General features: G+C 43.0%; 2 protein-coding genes across 2 annotated transcripts; both read right to left on the bottom strand.

The window, feature by feature from the left end:
- Window positions 1-122: 122 nt before the first annotated feature.
- On the bottom strand, window positions 123-7,465 carry LOC311143489 (carbonyl reductase [NADPH] 1-like). Its single transcript, XM_084179315.1, has 4 exons — window positions 7,048-7,465; window positions 5,360-5,648; window positions 5,025-5,132; window positions 123-4,137 (listed from the first exon to the last, which is right to left on the bottom strand). Exons 2-4 carry the CDS (start codon window positions 5,643-5,645, stop codon window positions 3,662-3,664), a joined length of 870 nt encoding a protein of 289 aa, XP_084035441.1. The 5' UTR covers window positions 5,646-5,648; window positions 7,048-7,465; the 3' UTR covers window positions 123-3,661.
- Window positions 7,466-11,053: 3,588 nt separating this feature from the next.
- LOC311143549 (ATP synthase subunit O, mitochondrial-like) lies at window positions 11,054-23,250 on the bottom strand. The gene is made up of 7 exons (XM_084179391.1): window positions 23,187-23,250; window positions 22,638-22,682; window positions 22,353-22,463; window positions 21,862-21,991; window positions 21,272-21,384; window positions 11,489-11,575; window positions 11,054-11,274 (listed from the first exon to the last, which is right to left on the bottom strand). Exons 1-7 carry the CDS (start codon window positions 23,211-23,213, stop codon window positions 11,164-11,166), a joined length of 624 nt encoding a protein of 207 aa, XP_084035517.1. The 5' UTR covers window positions 23,214-23,250; the 3' UTR covers window positions 11,054-11,163.
- Window positions 23,251-23,737: the final 487 nt, after the last annotated feature.

The following is a 23,737-nucleotide window of genomic DNA, read 5'->3' as shown; positions in this document are numbered from 1 at the left end:
ACAGTCATTTTTTAAACAATGAATTGAGATGTTAACTATTCAGTGCACATTAACCTATCCCCTGGCTCTGCAAACACTTCACAGTGCAGTAGATAGGCAACAAATGAAAGACAAATTACAATGGTTGTTTAATTGCTCTTTACTGATGTGGTTATTAAATGGTTATTATACAGCAATACCCATATGGTTTATTCACACACACACACACATATATATAACTGCCAAAATAATGGAAACACGAGTTAATGAGGGATAGGCCTACAAAGTATACTGAAAGCACTTCCACTCAGGTGTGTCTCCTGAGTTAATTAGGCAATGAACATTCTATCATGCTTAGGGTCATGTATAAAAATGCTGTGCAGGCCATTATTTTAGCCATAGGATGACAATGCCCCCCATCCAGTGGCGTAGGCAGAAATCAGTTGATGGCAGAAATCCGTTGATGGCACATAATAAACCATAGACCTATAATTAATAGACTATGGGACTAGAACATTATGCCCTGATATAGTCTAGCGGTTAAGAGCATTGGGCCAGTCACTGGTTCGAATCCCCAAGCCGACTAGGTGAAAAACCTGTCGATGTGCCCTTGAGCAAGGCACTTAACCATAATTGCTCCTGTAAGTCACTCTGGATAAGAGTGTCTGCTAAATGACTAAAATGTAAATATAACATTAATAATCACAATATGCAGCCATAGTCTATATAGACTAGAACAGTGGTCCAACCTTTTCTTAGTCGAGATCACTTTATGAGTCACTGGACTGATGGTCAGGTCTCAGCAGAGGGAGGGAGAGAGCGCGAGTCAAAGTGGAGAAGCGCGTTTCATGATTTCTGAAAGTGTTGAATAAAAACATTGTTGTAGTGCTGATCATTGTCTCTGAATGTACTGACACTCTTTAAGGCCCTTGATTAGATCAATGCAATCAGTGATTGATAGAGGGGGACTGGGGGCCCTTCATGGCGAAATCACTAATTTCAAATAACTTGGCAAACATCCTCTTCTACGCACGGTCTCTTTATTTATTTTTAACAGTGAGCTTTGTTTGGCCATTTTACTTGTTTTTGCTAGCCAAGTTGGCTAGTGAGTCTTAGCTAGCTAACAGTGAGTAGCCTATAGCCTAGCCAACACAGCAATAGCTACTGTTTACTGCACATGGTATCAGTACGAAGTGACACGTGCCAGAACCCAACCCTTATTTAGAAATTGACAAGTAAATAATCAAGCATAATTAAAATTCATTACATAGGCCTAAATTAAATTGATTTTACGTACAGCACTCGATTTTATGTAAGATGTCCTTGAGTGTCCTGAAAGGCATCTGCCAAATAAAATGTATTATTATTATTATTAATAATATACATCCCTTTCGATGTCCCACCCTCTCCGTACTGCTTGCTATGAATTCTATCTGATGGTGTATGCATGTTTAGGCCAGTGCTTGACTTGAACTGAAATAAGTGTCGGTACTCATTTTGGGTGCCGGTACTATTTACAGTCAGGTCCATAAATATTTGACATTGACCAAGTTATTATTTTAGCTGTCTACCACAGCATATTGGAGTTGGAATTAAATAATGAATATGAGCTTCAGCTTTAATTTGAAGGTATTTACATCCAAATCGGGTGAACGGTGTAGGAATTACATCACTTTTTATATGTGGTCCCCCCCTTTTTAAGGGACCAAAAGTAATCGGACAATTGGCTGCTTAGCTGTTCCATGGCCAGGTGTGTGTTATTCCCTCATTAGTTAATTTACAAGTAAGCAGATAAAAGCTCTAGAGTTGATGGCATTTGCATTTGGAATCTGTTGCTGTTAACCCTCAATATGAAGTCCAAAGAGCTGTCACTGGCAATGAAGCAAGCCATCATTAGGCTTAAAAATCTAAACAAACCCATCAGAGAGATAGCAAAAACATTAGGTGTGGCCAAATCAACTATTTGGTACATTCTTAAAAAGAAAGAACGCACTGGTGAGCTTAGGAACACCAAAAGGCCCGTAAGACCACGGAAAACAACTGTGGTGGATGACAGAATAATTATTTCCCTGGTGAAACCCTTTCACAACAGTTGGCCAGATCAAGAACACCCTCCAGGAGGTAGGCGTATCTGTGTCAAAGTCAACAATCAAGAGAAGACTTCACTAGAGTAAATACAGAGGGTTTACCACAAGATGTAAACCATTGGTAAGCCTCAAAAACAGGAAGACCAGATTAGAGTTTGCCAAAAAACATCTAAAAAAGCCTGTACAGTTCTGGAACAACATCCTATTGTCAGATGAGACAAAGATCAACTTGTAGCAGAATGATGGGAAGAGAAGAGTATGGAGAAGGGAAGGAACTGCTCATGATCCGAAGCATACCACCTCATCTGTGAAGCATGGTGGAGGTAGTGTAATGGCGTGGGCATGTATGGCTGCCAATGGAACTGGTTCCCTTGTATTTATTGATGATGTGACTGCTGACAAAAGCAGCAGGATGAATTCTGAAGTGTTTAGGGCTATACTATCTGCTCAGATTCAGCCAAATGCTTAAAACCTCATTGTACCGCGCTTCACAGTGCAGATGGACAATGACCCGAAGCATACTGCGAAAGCAACCCAATACTTTTTTAAGGCAAAGAAATTGAATGTTCTGTAATGGCCAAGTCAATCACCTAACCTGAATCCAATTGAGCATGCATTTCACTTGCTGAAGGCAAAACTGAAGGCAAAACGCCCTAAGAACAAGCAGGAACTGAAGACAGCTGCACTAAAGGCTTGGCAGAGCATCACCAGGGAAGAAACCCAGCATCTGGTGATGCCTATGGGTTCCAGTGCTAAAACTCACATTTTAATTTATGATTATGTTAGTTTGTCCAATTACTTTTGAGCCCCTAAAATTGGGGGTCTGTGTATAAAAATGGCAGTAATTCCTAAACGGTTCATACAACAATTTTGACAAAACCCTTAAATTAAAGATGAACGTCTACACTTAAAGCACATCTTGATTGTTTCCTTTCAAATCCATTGTGGTGGCGTACGGAGCCAAAGTGATGCAAATTGTGTCACTGTCCAAATACTTATGGACCTGAATGTATATTTAGGTGCTCCTGAATACTTCTGTGCTAATATTCTATAGAAGGTGAAGAAGAAAATGTGAGGTGCCGGTACTCAGTTCCGGTGAGCTCCTGCCCAAGTCAAGTACTGTGCTTAGGTAAAAAGACAAATAATGTCCCATTTGGAAAATATAATAATTTTTTTGCTCAACCTGATTGGGTGGGCCTGTGCCCACCCAGGCCCACCAGTGCCTACGCCACTGCCCCCATCCACAGGGCAGGAGTGGTCACTGAATGGTTTGATGAGCATGAAAACGATGTAAACCATATGCCGTCTCAGTCACCAGATCTCAACCCAATTGAACACTTATGGGAGATTCTGGATCGGCGCCTGAGCATTTTCCACCACCATCAACAAAACACAAAATAATGGAATTTCTCGTGGAAGAATGGTGTCACATCCCTCCAATAGAGTTCCAGACACTTGTAGAATCTATGCCAAGGTGCATTGAAGCTGTTCTGGCTCGCGGTGGGCCAACATCCTATTAAGACACTTTATGTTGCTGTTTCCTTTATTTTGGCAGTTATTGTATATATTATAGCAGCAGATGAAACGGTCCTAAGTTAGGATCCCACATCCATTGTTGCACCTGTTGGTGACCCCGCCCACACCTGTACCTGTCTATCCACCACAAACTCCCCCTGGGGCTCCTGTGTTGCTGGAGGCAACAGCGCCAGGTACACAGGTGTGTCAGCCCCCTCCGCAGGCGTCTTGGTCCCGTTGGGATAGGTCATGTCAGACTTCACCCAGCCCGGGCAGCAGGAATTTATCAGAATCCCTCTCTGGGGCGTCTCTCTTCTTAGCCTGCGGGCCTGGATCCGGGTAAGTGCCATCAGGCCTATTTTGGACACCCCATAGACAGAATTTGGCCAGCCCTTGTTGATGTGGTCTCCAGCTTTGGCCTCGGCAACAAAGCTCTTCATTAGAGCCACTAGCTCCTCCTCTGTGATGTCATCGCTGCAGAGCCTGGCCTGGAGGTCCGGAGAACACATATAGAGGGTGATATAGCCCACGATGCTGGCAACATTCACTATCCTCCCTATAACAGACAGACACAGACAGACAGTTAAGTTTAAGGAAAAAATCATATGGCGATTAATTAAGTGATAATGCCAGAGAAGCCGGTGTTTGGAGGATATATTGGCATGGGTGTTGTTAGGCCTCGAGACGAAGTCGAGATAATGTCTAGATGCTTTTTAGCCAGAATAACAGCAATGTAGCTGCATTTACATTTGTTTAAGCTGTTTTCTAGTGACATTTATTTGGATACATCCATAACAATGAGCTAATGAGGTGCAATTTCGCATAGCATAGAAAATGTGCTCACTCGTCAGGACACTGTTGTTCAGAGGAGCTAGCTAACAACGCAGCTAACACAATCACTTCAAACTGAAGCTGGAAAGACTGCAAACTAGCTGCACTTCGTTTCGTTTGACCTTTTTTTCAATGTATATTTCTTTGTATATATCCATAAAAATAATGTCAGCTGATTCATGATTTCGACTGGCTGAGAAACGTTGCCTACCTGTCTGTCTCCTCCCAACTCCCGACATGTTCATTACTATGGGACAGCTGGACATCGAATTTGAATATTGAAACAATGTTGCAAATGTCGGAAAGACAGACAGCAAGGTTTGTACAAATCTCCACTGTTGAAAACGAAATGTTAGTCTAAAAGAAATGTGAGATAATGTCTGGATGCTTTTTATAGTGGAGATCAAGTTTATAAATTGCTTGGCTGGGCTGATGAGACAGTAGATTGCGCAGTCAGATGGAACAGAGTAAATAGGCATTTTAAGGTCATAGATTTAGCCGGTGGGAACTTGTGGAATAGACACCGGCTGGAATGTGGTATTAACCAATCAGCATTCAGGATTAGACCCACCCGTTGTATAATAAATAATAATCACTGAAATAAGGGCTTACCATCTTTCTTCAGGAGAGGGAGAAATTCATTGCACATGTCTCTTGTGGCGAAGAAGTTGGTTTGGAGAATGCGTTCTGCTTGGCTGCCGAAGGATGCAGGGTCACCTCCTGGACATAGAGGGAGCTATTAGTTCACTTTAAATGCCACTGCATCCAAGGCCAGCTAACACACAATACTCTATTCACAGGGTTTCCCAAACTCAGTCCTGGAGCCACGTTTTGTTTTTTGCCCTAGCACTACACAGCTGATTCAAATAACCAACTCATCATCAAGCTTTGATTATTTGAATCAGCTGTGTATTGCTAGTGTGTCATAGACATTAATGTGTAGTTACGTTTTGGGACAATGCCTGCGTTGTTGATCAGCACATCCAGACCCCCGTACTCCTTCATGAAATGCTGCCGTGCCGCCTGGATGCTGACCGGGTCTGTGATGTCCAGCTGGAGGAGTCTGGGCTTGAGTCCCTCCCTCTGCAGATCCTCCACAACCACGGCCCCCCTCTGGACGTCCCGGGCACTCAGATACACATCCCCTTTAAAACCCTGGCACAACGCCTGCACTATGGCTAACCCCAGACCCCGCGTGGAGCCAGTGACCAGAACCACCTGTGGACCAGACATCACCTCAGAGAGAGAGAAAAATCAAAAGCTATAGATTCGGAAAGCTATAGAGCAGGGGTATTCAAATCTTACCCTACGAGGTCTGGAGTACTGCAGTTTTTCTGTTCTACCTGATAATGAATTGCACACAACTGGTTTCACAGGTCTAAATCAGTCCCTGATTAGAGGGGAAGAATTTAAAACAAATCTATGGAGTTGGCTTCAAGGTCCAGATTTGAATTTGAGGGCTAGTCTGAGCTACCTGTAAACATACAATTCACAACACATTAACATGTGTTTAACATGTCGCCAATATAAATTAAAGGTATGTTGCTCCAGCCCAGGGCTAGCATACCCAATTCAACTAATAAAGGTGGTAGTTTAATCATTTGTTTTAGTGCTGGCTTTAAAATATATTTGAAAAATCCATCATATCCACATAATCTAAACATACAGTGCATTCGAAAGGATTCAGACCCCTTGACTTTTTCCACATTTTGTTACGTTACAGCCTTATTCTAAAATTGATTTTTTTTATGCATCAATCTACACACAATACCCCATAATGACAGTAAAAGGCACATTACAGCCCACTTGGAGTTTGCCAAAAGGCACCTAAAGACTCTCAGACCATGAGAAACAAGATTCTCTGGTCTGATGAAACCAAGATTTAACTCTTTGGCCTGAATGCCAAGCGTCACGTCTGGAGGAAACCTGGCACTGTCCCTACGGTGAATCATGGTGGTGGCAGCATCAGCACAGAGAGATCCTTGATGAAAACCTGCTCCAGAGCGCTCAGGACCTCAGACTGGGACGAAGGTTCACCTTCCAACAGGTGAACGACCCTATCCACACAGCCAAGACAACGCAGGAGTCTCTGAATGTCCTTGAGTAGCCCAGCCAAAGCCCGGACTTGAACCCAATTGAACATCTCTGGAGACCTGAAAATAGCTGTGCAGCGACGCTCCCCATTCCAACCTGACAGAGCTTGAGAGGATCTGCAGAGAATGGGAGAAACTCCCCAAATACAGGTGTGCCAAGCTTGTAGCGTCCTACCCAAGAAGACTCAAGGCTGTAATCGCTGCCAAAGGTGCTTCAACAAAGCACTGAGTAAAGGGTCTGAATACTTACAGAAATGTAATATTTCAGTTTATTTTATACATTTCCAAAACTTTCTAAAAACCTGTTTTTGCTTTGTCATTATGGGATATTGTGTGTAGATTGATGAGGGGAAAAAAAACAATTTAATCAATTTTAGAATAAGGCTGTAACGTAACAAAATGTGGAAAAAGTCAAGGGTTCTGAATATTTCCGAATGCACTGTACATTAAAATGTAATTCCCTGAGCAATTTAAACAGTGCAGGCTACAAATAACTTACACCAGTGAATAAATAATTGTTTATATTGAGATGTATCACTTACCAGTACAGATGTAAAACTGTTACAAAGTAGTATGGAGCACACCACCGGCTTTGCAGCTAGCACAGTTTGGATTGATACACCTAGAGATGGCAGAGCATATTCTCTTTAACGAACGAAGAGGTCTAGAATCTGACAAGATTTCACCCTACCTTTTCAGCTAACAAGCTCGTACTGTTTCTCCCTAATCTTCTTCCTCATTCCTTCCTCCCCTCCCCCCTCTTACCCCCTCCTCCACCCCCAACCTCTCTTATAAACCAAAAGTGGGAATTTTATCTCAAAATAAAGATACATTAGTAATCCATTATGAACAGCAATTTCCAGTATCTTTCAACACAATAATGGTCAGAGAAGTAGAAGCCCTGCCCGTGAGCATATTTCTTCAAGATGCTGGTCATGACAGGAAGGAACAACTGAGATCAAGATTCAAGACATAACATGCAGCATATGTTTCTACTTCTATATGGCCATGTATGGTGATGTTTTGGCTCAATCTGGTTTATTGCATGTTGCAACAGGTAGACACCACCCAGCACAGAACATGTCTAACTGGCCTCTTGGAGACAGGCCCTTTATATGCTAATCAGACAGCACCCAAATGTTCTCTAAACACCAGCCCGAGAAGCTTGTAGGAAGTCAAAACAAAAGGCAGCGACTTTGCCAACTGCTACAAAATCACACAGTGTTCATTTAATATCATCAATACAATGCAAGCGTGAATAATCAGTGTACTCAGTGTTTGTAGTTGTACCTCCAGTCTGGCATCAATCACTATCAACAGATATGAGAATAATCCATAACATTCAGCTTTAAATCATGACCATCAACATGCACCTAAAGACTCTCAGACCATGAGAAACAAGATTCTCTGGTCTGATGAAACCAAGATTGAACCCTTTGGCCTGAATGCCAAGCGTCACGTCTAGAGGAAACCTGGCACCATCCCTACAGTGAAGCATGGTGGTGCCAGCATCATGCTGTGGGGATGTTTTTCAGCGGCAGGGACTGGGAGACTAGTCAGGACCAAGGCAAAGATGAACAGAGCAAAGTACAGAGAGATCCTTGATGAAAACCTGCTCCACAGCGCTCAGGACCTCAGACTGGGGCGAAGGTTCACCTTCCAAAAGGACAACGACCCTAAGCACACAGCCAAGACAATGCAGGAGTGGCTTCGGGACAAGTCTCTGCATGTCCTTGAGTGGCCCAGCAAGAGCCCGGACATGAACAACTCTGGAGAGACCTGAAAATAGCTGTGCAGCAACGCTCCCCATCCAACCTGACAGAGCTTGAGAGGATCTGCAGAGAAGAATGGGAGAAACTCCCCAAATACAGGTGTGCAAAGCTTGTAGCGTCATACCCAAGAAGACTCGATGCTGTAATCGTTTCAACAAAGTACTGAGTAAAGGGTCTGAATAGTTATGTAAATGTAATATTTCCATTTTGTATTTGTAATAAATTTGCTAAAATTTATAAAAACCAGTTTTTGCTTTGTCACTATGGGGTGTTGTGTTTAGATTGAGGAGAAAAAAAAACTATTTCATCCATTTTAGAATAAGGCTGTTACCAGTGGCTACCCGTCATTCAGCCCAGAAGTACACGGGAGGATCTTGTCAATGATCACCAAGAAAACAATTGGTAACACACTACGCCGTGAAGGACTGAAATCCTGCAGCGCCCGCAAGGTCCCCCTGCTCAAGAAAGCACATATACAGGCCGTCTGACGTTTGCCAATGAACATCTGAATGATTCAGAGGAGAACTGGGTGAAAGTGTTGTGGTCAGATGAGACCAAAATCGAGCTCTTTGGCATCAACTCAACTCAACTTGGAGGAGGAGGAATGCTGCCTATGACCCCAAGAACACCATCCCCACCGACAAACATGGAGGTGGAAACATTATGCTTTTGGGGTGTTTTTCTGCTAAGGGGATAGGACAACTTCACCGCATCAAAGGGACGATGGACGGGGCCATGTACCGTCAAATCTTGGGTGAGAACCTCCTTCCCTCAGCCAGGGCATTGAAAATGGGTCGTGGATGGGTATTCCAGCATGACAATGACCCAAAACACACGGCCAAGGCAACAAAGGAGTGGCTCAAGAAGAAGCACATTAAGGTCCTGGAGTGGCCTAGCCAGTCTCCAGACCTTAATCCCATACAAAATCTGTGGAGGGAGCTGAAGGTTCGAGTTGCCAAACGTCAGCCTTGAAACCTTAATGACTTGGAGAAGATCTGCAAAGAGGAGTGGGACAAAATCCCTCCTGAGATGTGTGCAAACCTGGTGGCCAACTATAAGAAACATCTGACCTCTGTGATTGCCAACAAGGGTTTTGCCACCAAGTACTAAGTCATGTTTTGCAGAGGAGTCAAATACTTATTTCCCTCATTAAAATGCAAATCAATTTATAACATTTATGACATGCGTTTTTCTGGATTTTTTTGTTGTTATTGTCTCTCACTGTTCAAATAAACCTACCATTAAAATTATAGACTGATCATTTCTTTGTCAGTGGGCAAACGTACAAAATCAGCAGGGGATCAAATACTTTTTTCCCTCACTGTAAACATTACACAACAAAGTTGGAAATCGCAAGTGGTTTGGAAGGAATCAGTGACAGTGCCTAACTGCAAGCATTGCAAAGCAATCACTAGCCTGCTATTCAGTGGAGTGGCTGTGGTCCCAAATCTGGGATGAAGGGTCTCTTTTCCAAGTTTAAAATGATAAACATTCAACATTGGCCATGCTGTCAATAAAGCATGATTTGTGCTGCGCTCAAAACAACTTAACTCGGAACTGCGAAAACTTGACTTCAGTGAGTTCAAGACAGCTGGGAAGTGGGGGAAAAAACTGAATTGTAAATCCGGAACTCGGGCCTCTTTCTAGAGCTATGACCTGAAGATCAATAACGTCATCATGATTCGACCTTGTTTTTTTCAGAGTTCCCAGTTGTCTTGAAAGCACCATAAATCCAGAGAATGCCTGACTTTGATGACAAAAGTTGCCCAGGAAGGACCGCCGCGCCACCTTCCTGTTCAAGTGAGCACAGCACAAGGTGAGTCCAAAAATGTATTCTATGCTGCTGCATAAATGATGTAATATGCCAGGGAGAAATGTATACTGTAGCTAAGAAAGTAATACTAAGTGTATGTTGTGTAGTAAGCTGTTAGTAGCCCATGTGTCTCACCCTAATAATTTGGTCTATTTACCCCTCTTAACTTAGCCTACTGTTCTGACTTGGTGGTGCACATGTAGCCTATAACCTGTTTTAGAGAAATGTCATCATCGAATATTACAAGAGCTTTCATTGTCTGCTTATATGCCCCCTTTATTCATCCTACGGTTCTGACTTGGTGTACAGGGAGAACACTAAGAACGGCCCATGTTCTGAATTCTGTCGCTGTACATTTCAAAAGTGCTAAACAAATAGTTATATTGATTACGTCCGTCCTAGCTCTCTCATTAATGCCACTTATACGCTTGTCGTCCCCTTATGCCGTAGTTTGTACATCTCAATTGTCATTAGAAACCACATTTGTTTAAGCAAGTCAGCCATGTTTTTTTTTAAGGCAGTAAATGAGCATGTTTTTTTTAAAGGCAGTAAATGAGGCTGAATTAACTGTTTCGCTGCCAGAGAAGGCTCCGCTGATAGCCAGGTGTAGCAGTGGTAAAATGTTGGGACTGCTATTGGGACAGCTTTATTTATGCCCTAACAGTTTGTGGGCACCGTTTGTCACCGTTCTAGTGCAATTTATGTATTGTTTAGTGTTGTGTTGTGTAGTGGCTTTGCTGGCATGCATCCCACTTTTTTGTTTTTGTTTGCCCCACCAAGATTTACATGCTAAAATCACCACTGGCTGTAATGTGACAAAATGTGGAAAAAGTCAAGGGGTTTGAATGCTTTCCGAAGGCGCTGTATCTAAGCTGATAAAACAAGGCATTTGATATTCCCTCCACCAGCAGCAACAACCTGTCTGCATGGACACAGAGAAATAAAGACATTTCAAATACAAAGTGTGTTACAGAATATTTTATTATGAACTAGACAGGATCTTAGCGGACATAGCGCTGTATAGGTTGCAGAAAGCAGAGCAACATCTCCATGCCCCTCTGGACGAGACGGACTTAACTATCTCTGATGATCTTGGTCAATTTGTGGATCTTTGTCTTGGTGGACATGTCCACATACTTATCCCCGATACTGACAATCATACCGCCCAGGATGGAGGCGTCAGACTGGAGGGAAGAACGAAATAATACAGGAAGTTAAAGCACCAGTCGACACCATAGCAATGTATGCACCCAATTAATCTCATTGCACTGGATATCAGCATGTTCCGGTTTAGTGCTAGCCTTACAGCCCTAAGCCATTGCATATACCAGAAGTTGACGGTAGATCAATTAAAAACCTTATTGTGCCACGGGGGGCACAAATTGAGTATGGCCTCACCTTGGTCTCAAGTATGAGAGTCTCTCCCTTTGTCAGGAAGCCGTTCAGAGCCACCTTCAGATCTGCCAGGTTAGCCTCATCCAGGGGCTGTGTCATACACACACACACAAACACAAACAAAGATCAAATCAAATGCTACAATAACTAATATGGCACTTGGATTGACAACCATATACCAAACTTTTTGGGGCCAGGGACCCCTTTTGTGATCGCAAACTCCTCAGGGACCCCCTCATAATCAGAACACAACTCATGTGAGATAAAAACAGCATTCAAGGAATTCTACTATGATTTTGGCAGTGCATGGCCGAACAAACCAAGTCTCTGGCCCTGGGAAGGAACATATTAAAGGCCCATTGCATTGCATCAGAGAGAACATTTTGCCGTTTTCAAGCAATATTTCTGCAATTCTACACATTTTGTCACGGAGCAGCGATTTTTTGTTGCTGCTTTAAAGCTAATATCCTGCAATTCTACACAATTTGTCATGGGGCAGAAAGAAAACTTTGCAGTTTAAATTACAGTGCATTTATGCAGGGCCGGTCCTTGCTGTTCTGCTACCCCAGGTGAGACAAAAAAATGCACCCTGCAAAACTAGAATAGTCCCAGTAAGCAAAATGACGTTAAAAAGACGTCTAAAATATGTATTTTACAGATGTGAAGTTATGTTCAATTTAGTTTCTGAATTAAAGCTGAAAATATATTTTCTGTATGTTAAAAATAAATATTTTCCAGGATGTTGAAAATACATATTTTCCATACGTTAAAAAATATGTATTTTCCGGATGTTGAAATCAGGCTAATTTTTGGTTCCGAATGAAAGTTGAAAATAAGTAATTTATATACGTCTATGTTTGGGCCAAATCAAGGCTGGTCCAGACCGGACCAAATCTGAACCAAACATAGATGGATGTGGAAATCCATGGATGTGGAAATCAAGGCCAGTCCGGAACTGCACCAAAAAGAATACGCCCAAAAAGCTTTGGCATCGGTCTGTGCTTAATGAGGTGTAGCCTACAGTTTTGCCTGAAATTAAATTTTACGAATGCCCATCTATGTGGTAAGCCTACTGTTTGTAAAACACCAAAAAACGACATTGGCTTGAGCTTAAATGGGGTGTAGCTACCATGTCGGCCACAATGGAATTTGATGAATGCCTATCCATGTGGTAGGCCCACCGTTTGCAAAACAGGCCGTTGCATTGGCTTTATTATTCCTATTCCTGTGACTCATCAATTTGGCTATTTATGCTCTGAATATCAGCTACCCAACTTTATCAGTTATCGTGAGCCTATTTGTAATGTGTTTACACTGCGGGAAATGCAGAAGTGTTTTACTTTTTCGCTATGATCAATTGCCACTTAGGTTAGGCAATCTGAGGTGCAGTCAGGATGCTCTCGATGGTGCAGCTGTAGAACTATTTGAGGATCTGAGGACCCATGCCAAATCTTTACAGTCTCCCGAGGGGGAATAGGCTGAGGGGGAATAGGCTTTGCCGTGCCCTATTCACGACGGTCTTGGTGTGTTTGGACCATGATAGTTTGTTGGTGATTTGGACACCAAGGAACTTGAAGCTCTCAACCTGTTCCACTACAGCCTCGATGAGAATGGGGGCGTGCTCAGTCCCCTTTTTTTTTCTTCCTGTAGTCCACGTTGAGGGAGAGGTTGTTATCCTGGCACCACACAGCCAGGTCTCTGACCTCCTCCCTATAGGCTGTCTAAATCGTTGTCAAGAGTGTGCAAAGCAGTCATTAAGGCAAAAGGTGGCTAGTTTGAAGAAACTTCAATATATTTTGATTTGTTTAACACTTTTTTGGTTACTAAATGATTAATTTACATTTACGTCATTTAGTAAAAATAAAGAAAAACCCTGGAGTCAGTAGGTGTCCAAACTCCTGACTGGTTTAAACAACACAATGTAACTCCAAGTCAATCACACTTCTGTGAAATCAAACTGTCCACTTAGGAAGCAACACTGATTGACAATACATTTCACATGCTGTTGTGCAAATGGAATAGACAACAGGTGGAAATTATAGGCAATTAGCAAGACACCCCCAATAAAGGACTGGTTTTGCAGGTGGTGACCACAGACCACTTCTCAGTTCCTATGCTTCCTGGCTGATGTTTTGGTCACTTTTGAATGCTGCCGGTGCTTTCACTCTAGTGGTAGCATGAGACGGAGTCTACAACCCACACAAGTGGATCAGGTAGTGCAGCTCATCCAGGATGGCACATCAATGCGAGCTGTGGCAAGAAGGTTTGCTGTGTCTGTCAGCGTAGTGTCCAGAGCATGGAGGCGCTACCAGGAGACAGGCCAGTACATCAGGAGACGTGGAGGAGGCCGTAGGAGGGCAACAACCCAGCAGCAGGACTGCTACCTCCGCCTTTGTGCAAGGAGGAGCAGGAGGAGCACTGCCAGAGCCCTGCAAAATGACCTCCAGCAGGCCACAAATGTGCATGTGTCTGCTCAAACGGTCAGAAACAGACTCCATGAGGGTGGTATGAGGGCCCGACGTCCACAGGTGGGGGTTGTGCTTACAGCCCAACACCGTGCAGGACGTTTGGCATTTGCCAGAGAACACCAAGATTGGCAAATTCGCCACTGGCGCCCTGTGCTCTTCACAGATGAAAGCAGGTTCACACTGAGCACATGTGACAGACGTGACAGAGTCTGGAGATGCCGTGGAGAACGTTCTGCTGCCTGCAACATCCTCCAGCATGACCGGTTTGTCGGTGGGTCAGTCATGGTGTGGGGTGGCATTTCCCTCCATGTGCTCGCCAGAGGTAGCCTGACTGCCATTAGGTACCGAGAAGAGATCCTCAGACCCCTTGTGAGACCATATGCTGGTGCGGTTGGCCCTGGGTTCCTCCTAATGCAAGACAATGCTAGACCTCATGTGGCTGGAGTGTGTCAGCAGTTCCTGCAAGAGGAAGGCATTGATGCTATGGACTGGCCCGCCCGTTCCCCAGAGCTGAATCCAATTGAGCACATCTGGGACATCATGTCTCGCTCCATCCACCAACGCCACGTTGCACCACAGACTGTCCAGGAGTTGGCGGATGCTTTAGTCCAGGTCTGGGAGGAGATCCCTCAGGAGACCATCCGCCACCTCACCAGGAGCATGCCCAGGCGTTGTAGGGAGGTCATACAGGCACGTGGAGGCCACACACACTACTGAGTTTCATTTTGACTTGTTTTAAGGACATTACATCAAAGTTGGATCAGCCTGTAGTGTGGTTTTCCACTCCAAATCCAGACCTCCATGGGTTGATAAATTTGATTTCCATTGCTAATTTTTGTGTGATTTTGTCGTCAGCACATTCAACTATGTAAAGAAATAAGTATTTAATAAGATTATTTCATTCATTCAGATCTAGGATGTGTTACTTTAGTGTTCCCTTTATTTTTTTGAGCAGTGTATATACAGTGGGGAGAACAAGTATTTGATACACTGCCGATTTTGCAGGTTTTCCTATTTACAAAGCATGTAGAGGTCTGTAATTTTTATCATAGGTACACTTCAACTGTGAGAGACGGAATCTTTTTTTAAAATCCAGAAAATCACATTGTATGATTTTTAAGTAATTAATTTGCATTTTATTGCATGACATAAGTATTTGATACATCAGAAAAGCAGAACTTTAATATTTGGTACAGAAACCTTTGTTTGCAATTACAGATCATACGTTTCCTGTAGGTCTTGACCAGGTTTGCAAGTATTTGATCACCTACCAACCAGTAAGAATTCCGGCTCTCACAGACCTGTTAGTTTTTCTTTAAGAAGCCCTCCTGTTCTCCACTCATTACCTGTATTAACTGCACCGGTTTGAACTCGTTACCTGTATAAAAAACACCTGTCCACACACTCAATCAAACAGACTCCAACCTCTCCACAATGGCCAAGACCAGAGAGCTGTGTAAGGACATCAGGGAGAAAATTGTAGACCTGCACAAGGCTGGGATGGGCTACAGCACAATAGGCAAGCAGCTTGGTGAGAAGGCAACAACTGTTGGCGCAATTATTAGAAAATGGAAGAAGTTCAAGATGACGGTCAATCACCCTCGGTCTTGGGCTCCATGCAAGATCTCACCTCGTGGGGCATCAATGATCATGAGGAAGGTGAGGGATCAGCCCAGAACTACGTGGCAGGACCTGGTCAATGACCTGAAGAGAGCTGGGACCACAGTCTCAAAGAAAACCATTAGTAACACACTACGCCGTCATGGATTAAAATCTTGCAGCGCACGCAAGGTCCCCCTGCTCAAGCCAGCGCATGTCCAGGCCCGTCTGAAGTTTGCCAATGACCATCTGGATGATCCAGAGGAGGAATGGGAGAAGGTCATGTGGTCTGATAAGACAAAAATAGAGCTTTTTGGTCTAAACTCCACTCTCCGTGTTTGGAGAAAGAAGAAAGATGAGTACAACCCCAAGAACACCATCCCAACCGTGACGCATGGAGGTGGAAACATCATTCTTTGGGGATGCTTTTCTGCAAAGGGGACAGGACGACTGCACCGTATTGAGGGGAGGATGGATGGGGCCATGTATCGCGAGATCTTGGCCAACAACCTCCTTCCCTCAGTAAGAGCATTGAAGATGGGTCGTGGCTGGGTCTTCCAGCATGACAACGACCCGAAACACACAGCCAGGGCAACTAAGGAGTGGCTCCGTAAGAAGCATCTCAAGGTCCTGGAGTGGCCTAGCCAGTCTCCAGACCTGAACCCAAAAGAAAATCTTTGGAGGGAGCTGAAAGTCCGTATTTCCCAGCGACAGCCCCGATACCTGAAGGATCTGGAGAAGGTCTGTATGGAGGAGTGGGCCAAAATCCCTGCTGCAGTGTGTGCAAACCTGGTCAAGACCTACAGGAAACGTATGATCTCTGTAATTGCAAACAAAGGTTTCTGTACCAAATATTAAGTTCTGCTTTTCTGATGTATCAAATACTTATGTCATGCAATAAAATGCAAATTAATTACTTAAAAATCATACGTGATTTTCTGGATTTTTGTTTTTAGATTCCGTCTCTCACAGTTGAAGTGTACCTATGATAAAAATTACAGACCTCTACATGCTTTGTAAGTAGGAAAACCTGCAAAATCGGCAGTGTATCAAATACTTGTTCTCCCCACTGTATATACACACATATATACATACTACTGTTTTCCATGAAAACATACATGAAATTAGTTTCAATAGGAAATATAGCAAAATGCATAGGTAATGCAGTCATTGACAAGGTTAGAAATAATGATTTTTAATTGAAATAATAATTGTATCCTTCAAACTTTGCTTTCGTCAAAGATTCCTCCATTTGCAGCAATTACAGCCTTGCAGACCTTTGGCATTCTAGTTCTCAATTTGTTGAGGTAATCTGAAGAGATTTCACCCCATGCTTCCTGAAGCACCTCCCACAAGTTGGATTGGCTTGATGGGCACTTCTTACGCACCTGGTCCCAATATGGTCAAGCTGCTCCCACAACAGCTCAATAGGGTTGAGATCTGGTGACTGTGCTGGCCACTCCATTATAGACAGAATACCATCGGACTGCTTCTTTCCTAAATAGTTTTTGCATAGTTTGGAGCTGTGCTTTGGGTCATTGTCCTGTTGTAGGAGGAAATTGGCTCCAATCAAACGCCGTCCACAGGGTATGGCATGGCGTTGCAAAATGGAGTGATAGCCTTCCTTCTTCAAGATCCCTTTTACCCTGTACAAATCTCCCACTTTACCACCACCAAAGCACCCCCAGACAATCACATTGCCGCCACCATGCTTGACAGATGGCATCAAGCACTCCTCCAGCATCTTTTCATTTGGTCTGGGTCTCACAAATGTTCTTCTTTGTGATCCGAACACCTCAAATTTAAATCCGAACACCAAAATATTTAATGAAGCTCCCAGTTGAGGGTCTGTTTCTCAAACTAGACACTAATGTATTTGTCCTCTTGCTCAGTTGTGCAACAGGGCCTCCCACTCCTCTTTCTATCAAATCAAATCAGAATCAAATTCTATTCTGGTTAGAGCCAGTTTGCGCTGTTCTGTGAAGGTAGTAGTACACAGCGTTGTACGAGATCAATTAGCCTTTTAGAATTATAAACATGGATTAGCAAACACAACGTGCCATTGGAACACAGGACTGATAGTTGCTGATAATGGGCCTTTGCACGCCTACGTAGATATTCCATCTAAAAAAAAATCTGCCATTTCCAGCTACAACAGCCATTTACAACATTAACAATGTCTACACTGTATTTCTGATCAATTTGATGTTGTTTTAATGGATAATTTTTTTTGCTTTTCTTTCGAAAACAAGGACATTTCTAAGTGAGGCCAAACTTTTGAACGGTAGTGTATACAGTTTAAGTCGGATGTTTACATACAATTAGGTTGGAGTCATTAAAACTCGTTTTTCAACCACTCCACAAATGTATTGTTAACAAACTATGGCAAGTCGGTTAGGACATCTACTTTGTGCATGACACAAGTCATTTTTCCAACAATTGTTTACAGACAGATTATTTCACTTATAATTCACTGTATCACAATTCCAGTGGGTCAGAAGTTTACATACACTAAGTTGATTGTGCCTTTAAACAGCTTGGAAAATTCCAGAAAATGATGTTGTAGTATCTGAACATTCTATAACTTTGGCTTACTATACTGTGCTGAAACATCTGGAAAGTATTACTATAGGGGTCCCCTAAAACAGTGGACATTGGGATATGTGGAGGCCAGGGATTGGTCTATTCAAAACACGCCATCTTATGTTACATGAAGCATAGGATATATACCATGTTTGAACAAAGGGACGGGGAGAGTGATCATATTTGAGATTGGGTTTGTTGCTCTCCAGATTCTGCAGAAGTCTGTAAATTGATGCTGAAATCTTTGATATAATAAACCATTATAATCAAGTACAGTGTCAGCGGATTTCTTATCAACACATCATCGCAGCATCGTTCGGCCACCACAATGTCATGGCTTTAGAAGCTTCTGATAGGCTAATTGACATCATTTGAGTCAATTGGAGGTGTACCTGTGGATGTATTTCAAGGCCTACCTTCAAACTCAGTGCTTCTTTGCTTGACATCATGGGAAATTCAAAAGAAATCAGCCAAAAAAATTGTAGACCTCCACAAGTCTGGTTCATCCTTGGGAGCAATTTCCAAACACCTGAAGGTACCACGTTCATCTGTACAAACAATAGTACGCAAGTATAAACACCATGGGACCACGCAGCCGTCTTACTGCTCAGGAAGGAGACGCGTTCTGTCTCCTAGAGATGAACGTACTTTGGTGCCAAAAGTGAAAATCAATCCCAGAGCAACATCAAAAGACCTTGTGAAGATGCTGGAGGAAACAGATACAAAAGTATCTATATCCACAGTAAAACGAGTCCTATATCGACATAACTGAAAGGCCACTCAACAAGGAAGAAGCCACTGCTCCAAAACTGCCATAGAAAAGGTAGACTACAGTTTGCAACTGCACATGGGGACAAAGATCATACTTTTTGGAGAAATGTCCTCTGGTCTGATGAAACAAAAATAGAACTGTTTGGCCATAATGACCATCGTTATGTTTGGAGGAAAAAGGGGGACGCTTGCAAGCCGAAGAACACTATCCCAACGGTGAAGCACAGGGGTGGCAGCATCATGCTGTGGGGGTGCTTTGCTACAGGAGGAACAGTTAAGGTATTGGAGTAGCCATCACAAAGCCCAGAACTCAATCCTATAGAACATTTGTGGGGAGAACTGAAAAAGCGTGTGCGAGCAAGGAGGCCTACAAACCTGACTCAGTTACACCAGCTCTGTCAGGAGGAATAGGCCAAAGTTCACCAAACTTATTGTGGGAAGCTTGTGGAAGGCTACCCGAAACGTTTGACCCAAGTTAAACAATTTAAAGGCAATGCTACCAAATACTAATTGAGTGTATGTAAACTTCTGACCCACTGGGAATGTGATAAAAAAAAAAATAAAAAAAAAATCATTCTCTCTACTATTATTCTGACATTTCACATTCTTAAAATAAAGTGGTGATCCTAACTGACCTAAGACAGGGAATTTTTACTAGGACTAAATGTCAGGAATTGTGAAAAACAGAGTTTAAATGTATTTGGCTAAGGTGTACGTAAACTTCCGACTTCAACTGTATATACTGTACCAGTCAAAAGTTTGGACACACCTACTCATTCAAGAGTTGTTCTTTATTTTTACTATTTTCTACATTGTAGAATAATAGTGAAGACATCAAAACTATGAAATAACACATATGGAAACATGTAGTAACCAAAACAGTGTTAAACAAATCAAAATATATTTTATATTTGAGATTCTTCAAATAGCCACCATTTGCATTCTCTCAACCAGCTTCACCTGGAATGCTTTTCCAACAGTTTTGAAGGAGTTCCCACATATACTGAGCACTTGTTGGCTGCTTTTCCTTCACTCTGCGGTCCGACTCATCCCAAACCATCCCAATTGGGTTGAGGTCGGGGGTTTGTGGAGGCCAGGTCATCTGATGCAGCACTCCATCACTCTCCTTCTTGGTCAAATAGCCTTTACACAGCCTGGAGGTTTGTTGGGTCATTGTCCTGTTGAAAAACAAATTATAGTCCCACTAAGCGCAAACCAGATGGGATGGCGTATCGCTGCAGAATGCTGTGGTAGCCATGCTGGTTAAGTGCGCCTTGAATTCTAAATAAATCACAGACAGTGTCACCAGCAAAGCACCCCCACACTATAACACCTCCTCCTCCATGCTTTATGGTGGGAACTACACATCATCCGTTCACCCACACAGTGTGACATGGCGGTTGGAACCAAACATCTCCAATTTGGACTCCAGACCAAAGGACACATTTCCACCGGTCTAATTTCCATTGCTCGTGTTTCTTGGCCCAAGCATGTCTCTTCTTATTATTGGTGTCCTTTAGTAGTGGTTTCTTTGCAGCAATTCGACCATGAAGGCCTGATTCACACAGTCCCCTCTGAACAGTTGATGTTGAGATGTGTCTGTTACTTGAACTCTGTGAAGCATTTATTTGGCCTGCAATTTCTGAGGCTGGTAACTAATTTACTTATCATCTGCAGCAGAGGTAACTCTGGGTCTTCCTTTCCTGTGGCGGACCTCATGAGAGCCAGTTTTATCATGGCGCTCGATGGTTTTTGCGACAGCACTTGAAGTGGTCCTCTGTAGCTCAGCTGGTAGAGCACGGCGCTTGTAACGCCAAGGTAGTGGGTTCGATCCCCGGGACCACCCATACACAAAAATGTATGCACGCATGACTGTAAGTCGCTTTGGATAAAAGCGTCTGTTAAATGGCATATTATTATTATTATTATAATAAACTTTCAAAGTTCTTGAAATGTTCCATATTGACTGACCTTCATGTCTTAAAGTAATGATAGACTGTCGTTTCTCTTTGCTTACATGAGCTGCTCTTGCCATAATATGGACTTGGTCTTTTACCAAATAGGGCTCTCTTTTGTATAACTTTTGACTGGTACTGTAGTCCCGTGTAGCTCAGTTGTTAGAGCATGACGTTTGCAACGCCAGGGTTGTGGGTTCGTTTCCCACGGGGGGCCAGCATGAAAAAAATGTATGCACTCACTAACTGTAAGTCGCTCTGGATAAGAGCGTCTGCTAAATTACTAAGATGTAAAATGTAAATGTACTGTATATAGTTTGTGATCTTGGCCGTGGAACCCCTGCAGTACGACCCCACTTTGAGAACCCCTGCCATATACAACCACAGTGTGTGTATGTGTGTCACCGTACATGTGCTGTGGTGACAGTGCAGATGACCTCGCCACGGTGAGCGCTCATCATTTTTGCAAAGGCGCCAATGACATCTGCGGTCAGGGTCAGGCGACCATTATCTGCCAACACAGCTGAGAAGGGAGGGGGGACAATAAAACCATGAAAGCCTAGCCAGTAGCCACATGTAAATAACATTTTCACTAATTGCATTTGCATTATCATTTGCATGAACTAACATTAGTAAGGGTGAGGATGTTCTCATAACAATAGCCAAAATACTCTTAAAGGACTCTTTTCTAATCTCTCATTTGAATCACTAGCTAATTAACATCACTTGTGAGCAGCAAACAATACTCTGATGACATTTACTTTATATTCATGATTACAACTAGCCAACCAAAAGGTATGGCGTGACATCCATATTGATTTTAACATTTCAGACAATCAACAGGGACAGAAGACACGGAAAGGTAGACAAACAGTAGTTTGGTAGATGAGTCTTGACAGCAGAATAACAATGTTATCCCCATTTCATTTTCTTACACAACAGCAGTCTCCAGAACAAGAGTGGTATGTGCAGGATAACTTAGTAATGCTGGGCAACTCACTGATGAGGTTAACTGTGATTGGGGAGAGATTCGCCTTGGTCATGGCGGCACCGAAGAACTTCAGCTTGAGGCTGCGCTTGACGTGGGGGTTCATCACGATACTGGACAGCTTGGGGTCCTTGATCAGAGCCTGACAGAAGGAAAATATGGAGAGAAAGAGAAAAGGAGCTGGTCAAAAACTATATTGTGGCCATAGACAGTGCCTAACAAACAAATGTATGGTTTCCCTTGGTCCCTCAAACTCAACTGGAACTCGAAGCCAGCTCCACTGCGTTTTTTCATGTTTTCCTCTAATCAAGGACTGATTTAGACCTGGGAAACCAGGTGGGTGCAATTAACTATCAGGTAGAACAGAAAACAAACAGGCTCCGGACCTCGTAGGGTAAGAGTTGAATAGCCCTGCCCTAGTTAATAGAGTGTATATACATTACACACTTGTGGCCAGACTGAGGACCAAGACAGGAAAGAGAGAGGTGCAGGGGATAATTTACCGACAACGTGCCCATCTCCTTTTCTACTTGTTCCAGTTTCTTCTGCTTGCTGGCAGCAGAGAACAGGGCTGTGGCATAGCGGCCTCCGACCCCATACACATCGATGGGGGGCTAGAATAGAAAACGGACACAAACATAAGCAATGTACTTGAATCACAGAGCCAATGACCATTGACATTACTCAAGCTGTGGCGTGCGTGAACATCATTATCAAAGCACATGAGTCGTCATTGACTGAATATTACACTGATCAGAGGACATGGGCAGTCCTTCATTCATTCTTACCCTGATCAAAGCTTGTCGAAGAACCGAAGTGCTGAACTGACGCACCTGCAGAAGGAAAAAGATAGTCATTGGTTGATTACAATCTTCATAACAGTGATGTCTGGTGTGCCTAAGGAAGTTAGCTTTGGTTAACTTACTAACTACTGTACAAAATTGGTTTGAACAAACAAATATCATGACCACATTTTCTACAATAAAGCTATAATGTCATTCGAATGGCGCTAATAATACCTATCTTATGGACTTTGGACAATATTTAACAGTAATGCCATCGGTTCGTAGGAAAATGACCAACAAACGTAACTAGCTATCCAGCCAGCCACCTAACAATGTTGATGAAGTTAGCGGGCTGTCGTTAGCTAGCCAGCGGGCTTGTCAAGTTCATGCCAGCATGCAAGGCCTCGCGTGTTCTGCAGTGAAAAAACATTCTGCGCAACATCAAAACAATGCACATTGATCCGTTTTGTGCTTGTTAATAATCTAATTCATTCTCAAATTAAAAACAGAGCCGTAGTTCGCATAACATTCTTGTTTTTTAGAAAGTCATACCTGCAGCCCGAGTCCTAATGCTGCCATGTTCTCCTGCGACTGTGTAGGTCAAAACTTCTGCGCATGACAGCCTGTCACAAGAAGTACGTAAATTCAGGAGCGAGAAGCATTACGGGAAACGTAGTTCACATGTCGATAAGCGGAAATTTACTTCCTAGACCTAAAAAAACGAGCAAGTGGAAATTCACTGTCCTCGTCAGCAGACAAGGAAGCGACTTAGTGGCGTGGACAAACATGTGTGGGGCAAGCATTTCGCTACACCCACATTCACTTCTGTTAAATATGTGCAAATAGGACTAGGCTTAATGAGGATACACATTTCTGGAAAGTTGAACACTTTGAAGGAAGATTACAAGGGTTTTAAAAGTGCATATATCCAATAATGTGAGTTTCCAGATTGTTCTGTTATTATGCAACTGTTAAAGCTGATTACCCAGCAGGATCTCCTGCCCAGTCAGTTAATTGGGCAAAGTGTGGTTTCTTTCTGGCAATTTCCACCCAAGTAGGCTAACAGGTTGAACGTCATGAGGCAAGCCAATCCCCTGTTTAAA

Source organism: Coregonus lavaretus, assembly GCF_964263955.1.
Source record: "Coregonus lavaretus genome assembly, chromosome: 16".
Taxonomy (NCBI): domain Eukaryota; kingdom Metazoa; phylum Chordata; class Actinopteri; order Salmoniformes; family Salmonidae; genus Coregonus; species Coregonus lavaretus.
Note: the sequence above shows the minus strand (reverse complement) of the source record. Positions and strands in the feature narration are given on the sequence as shown.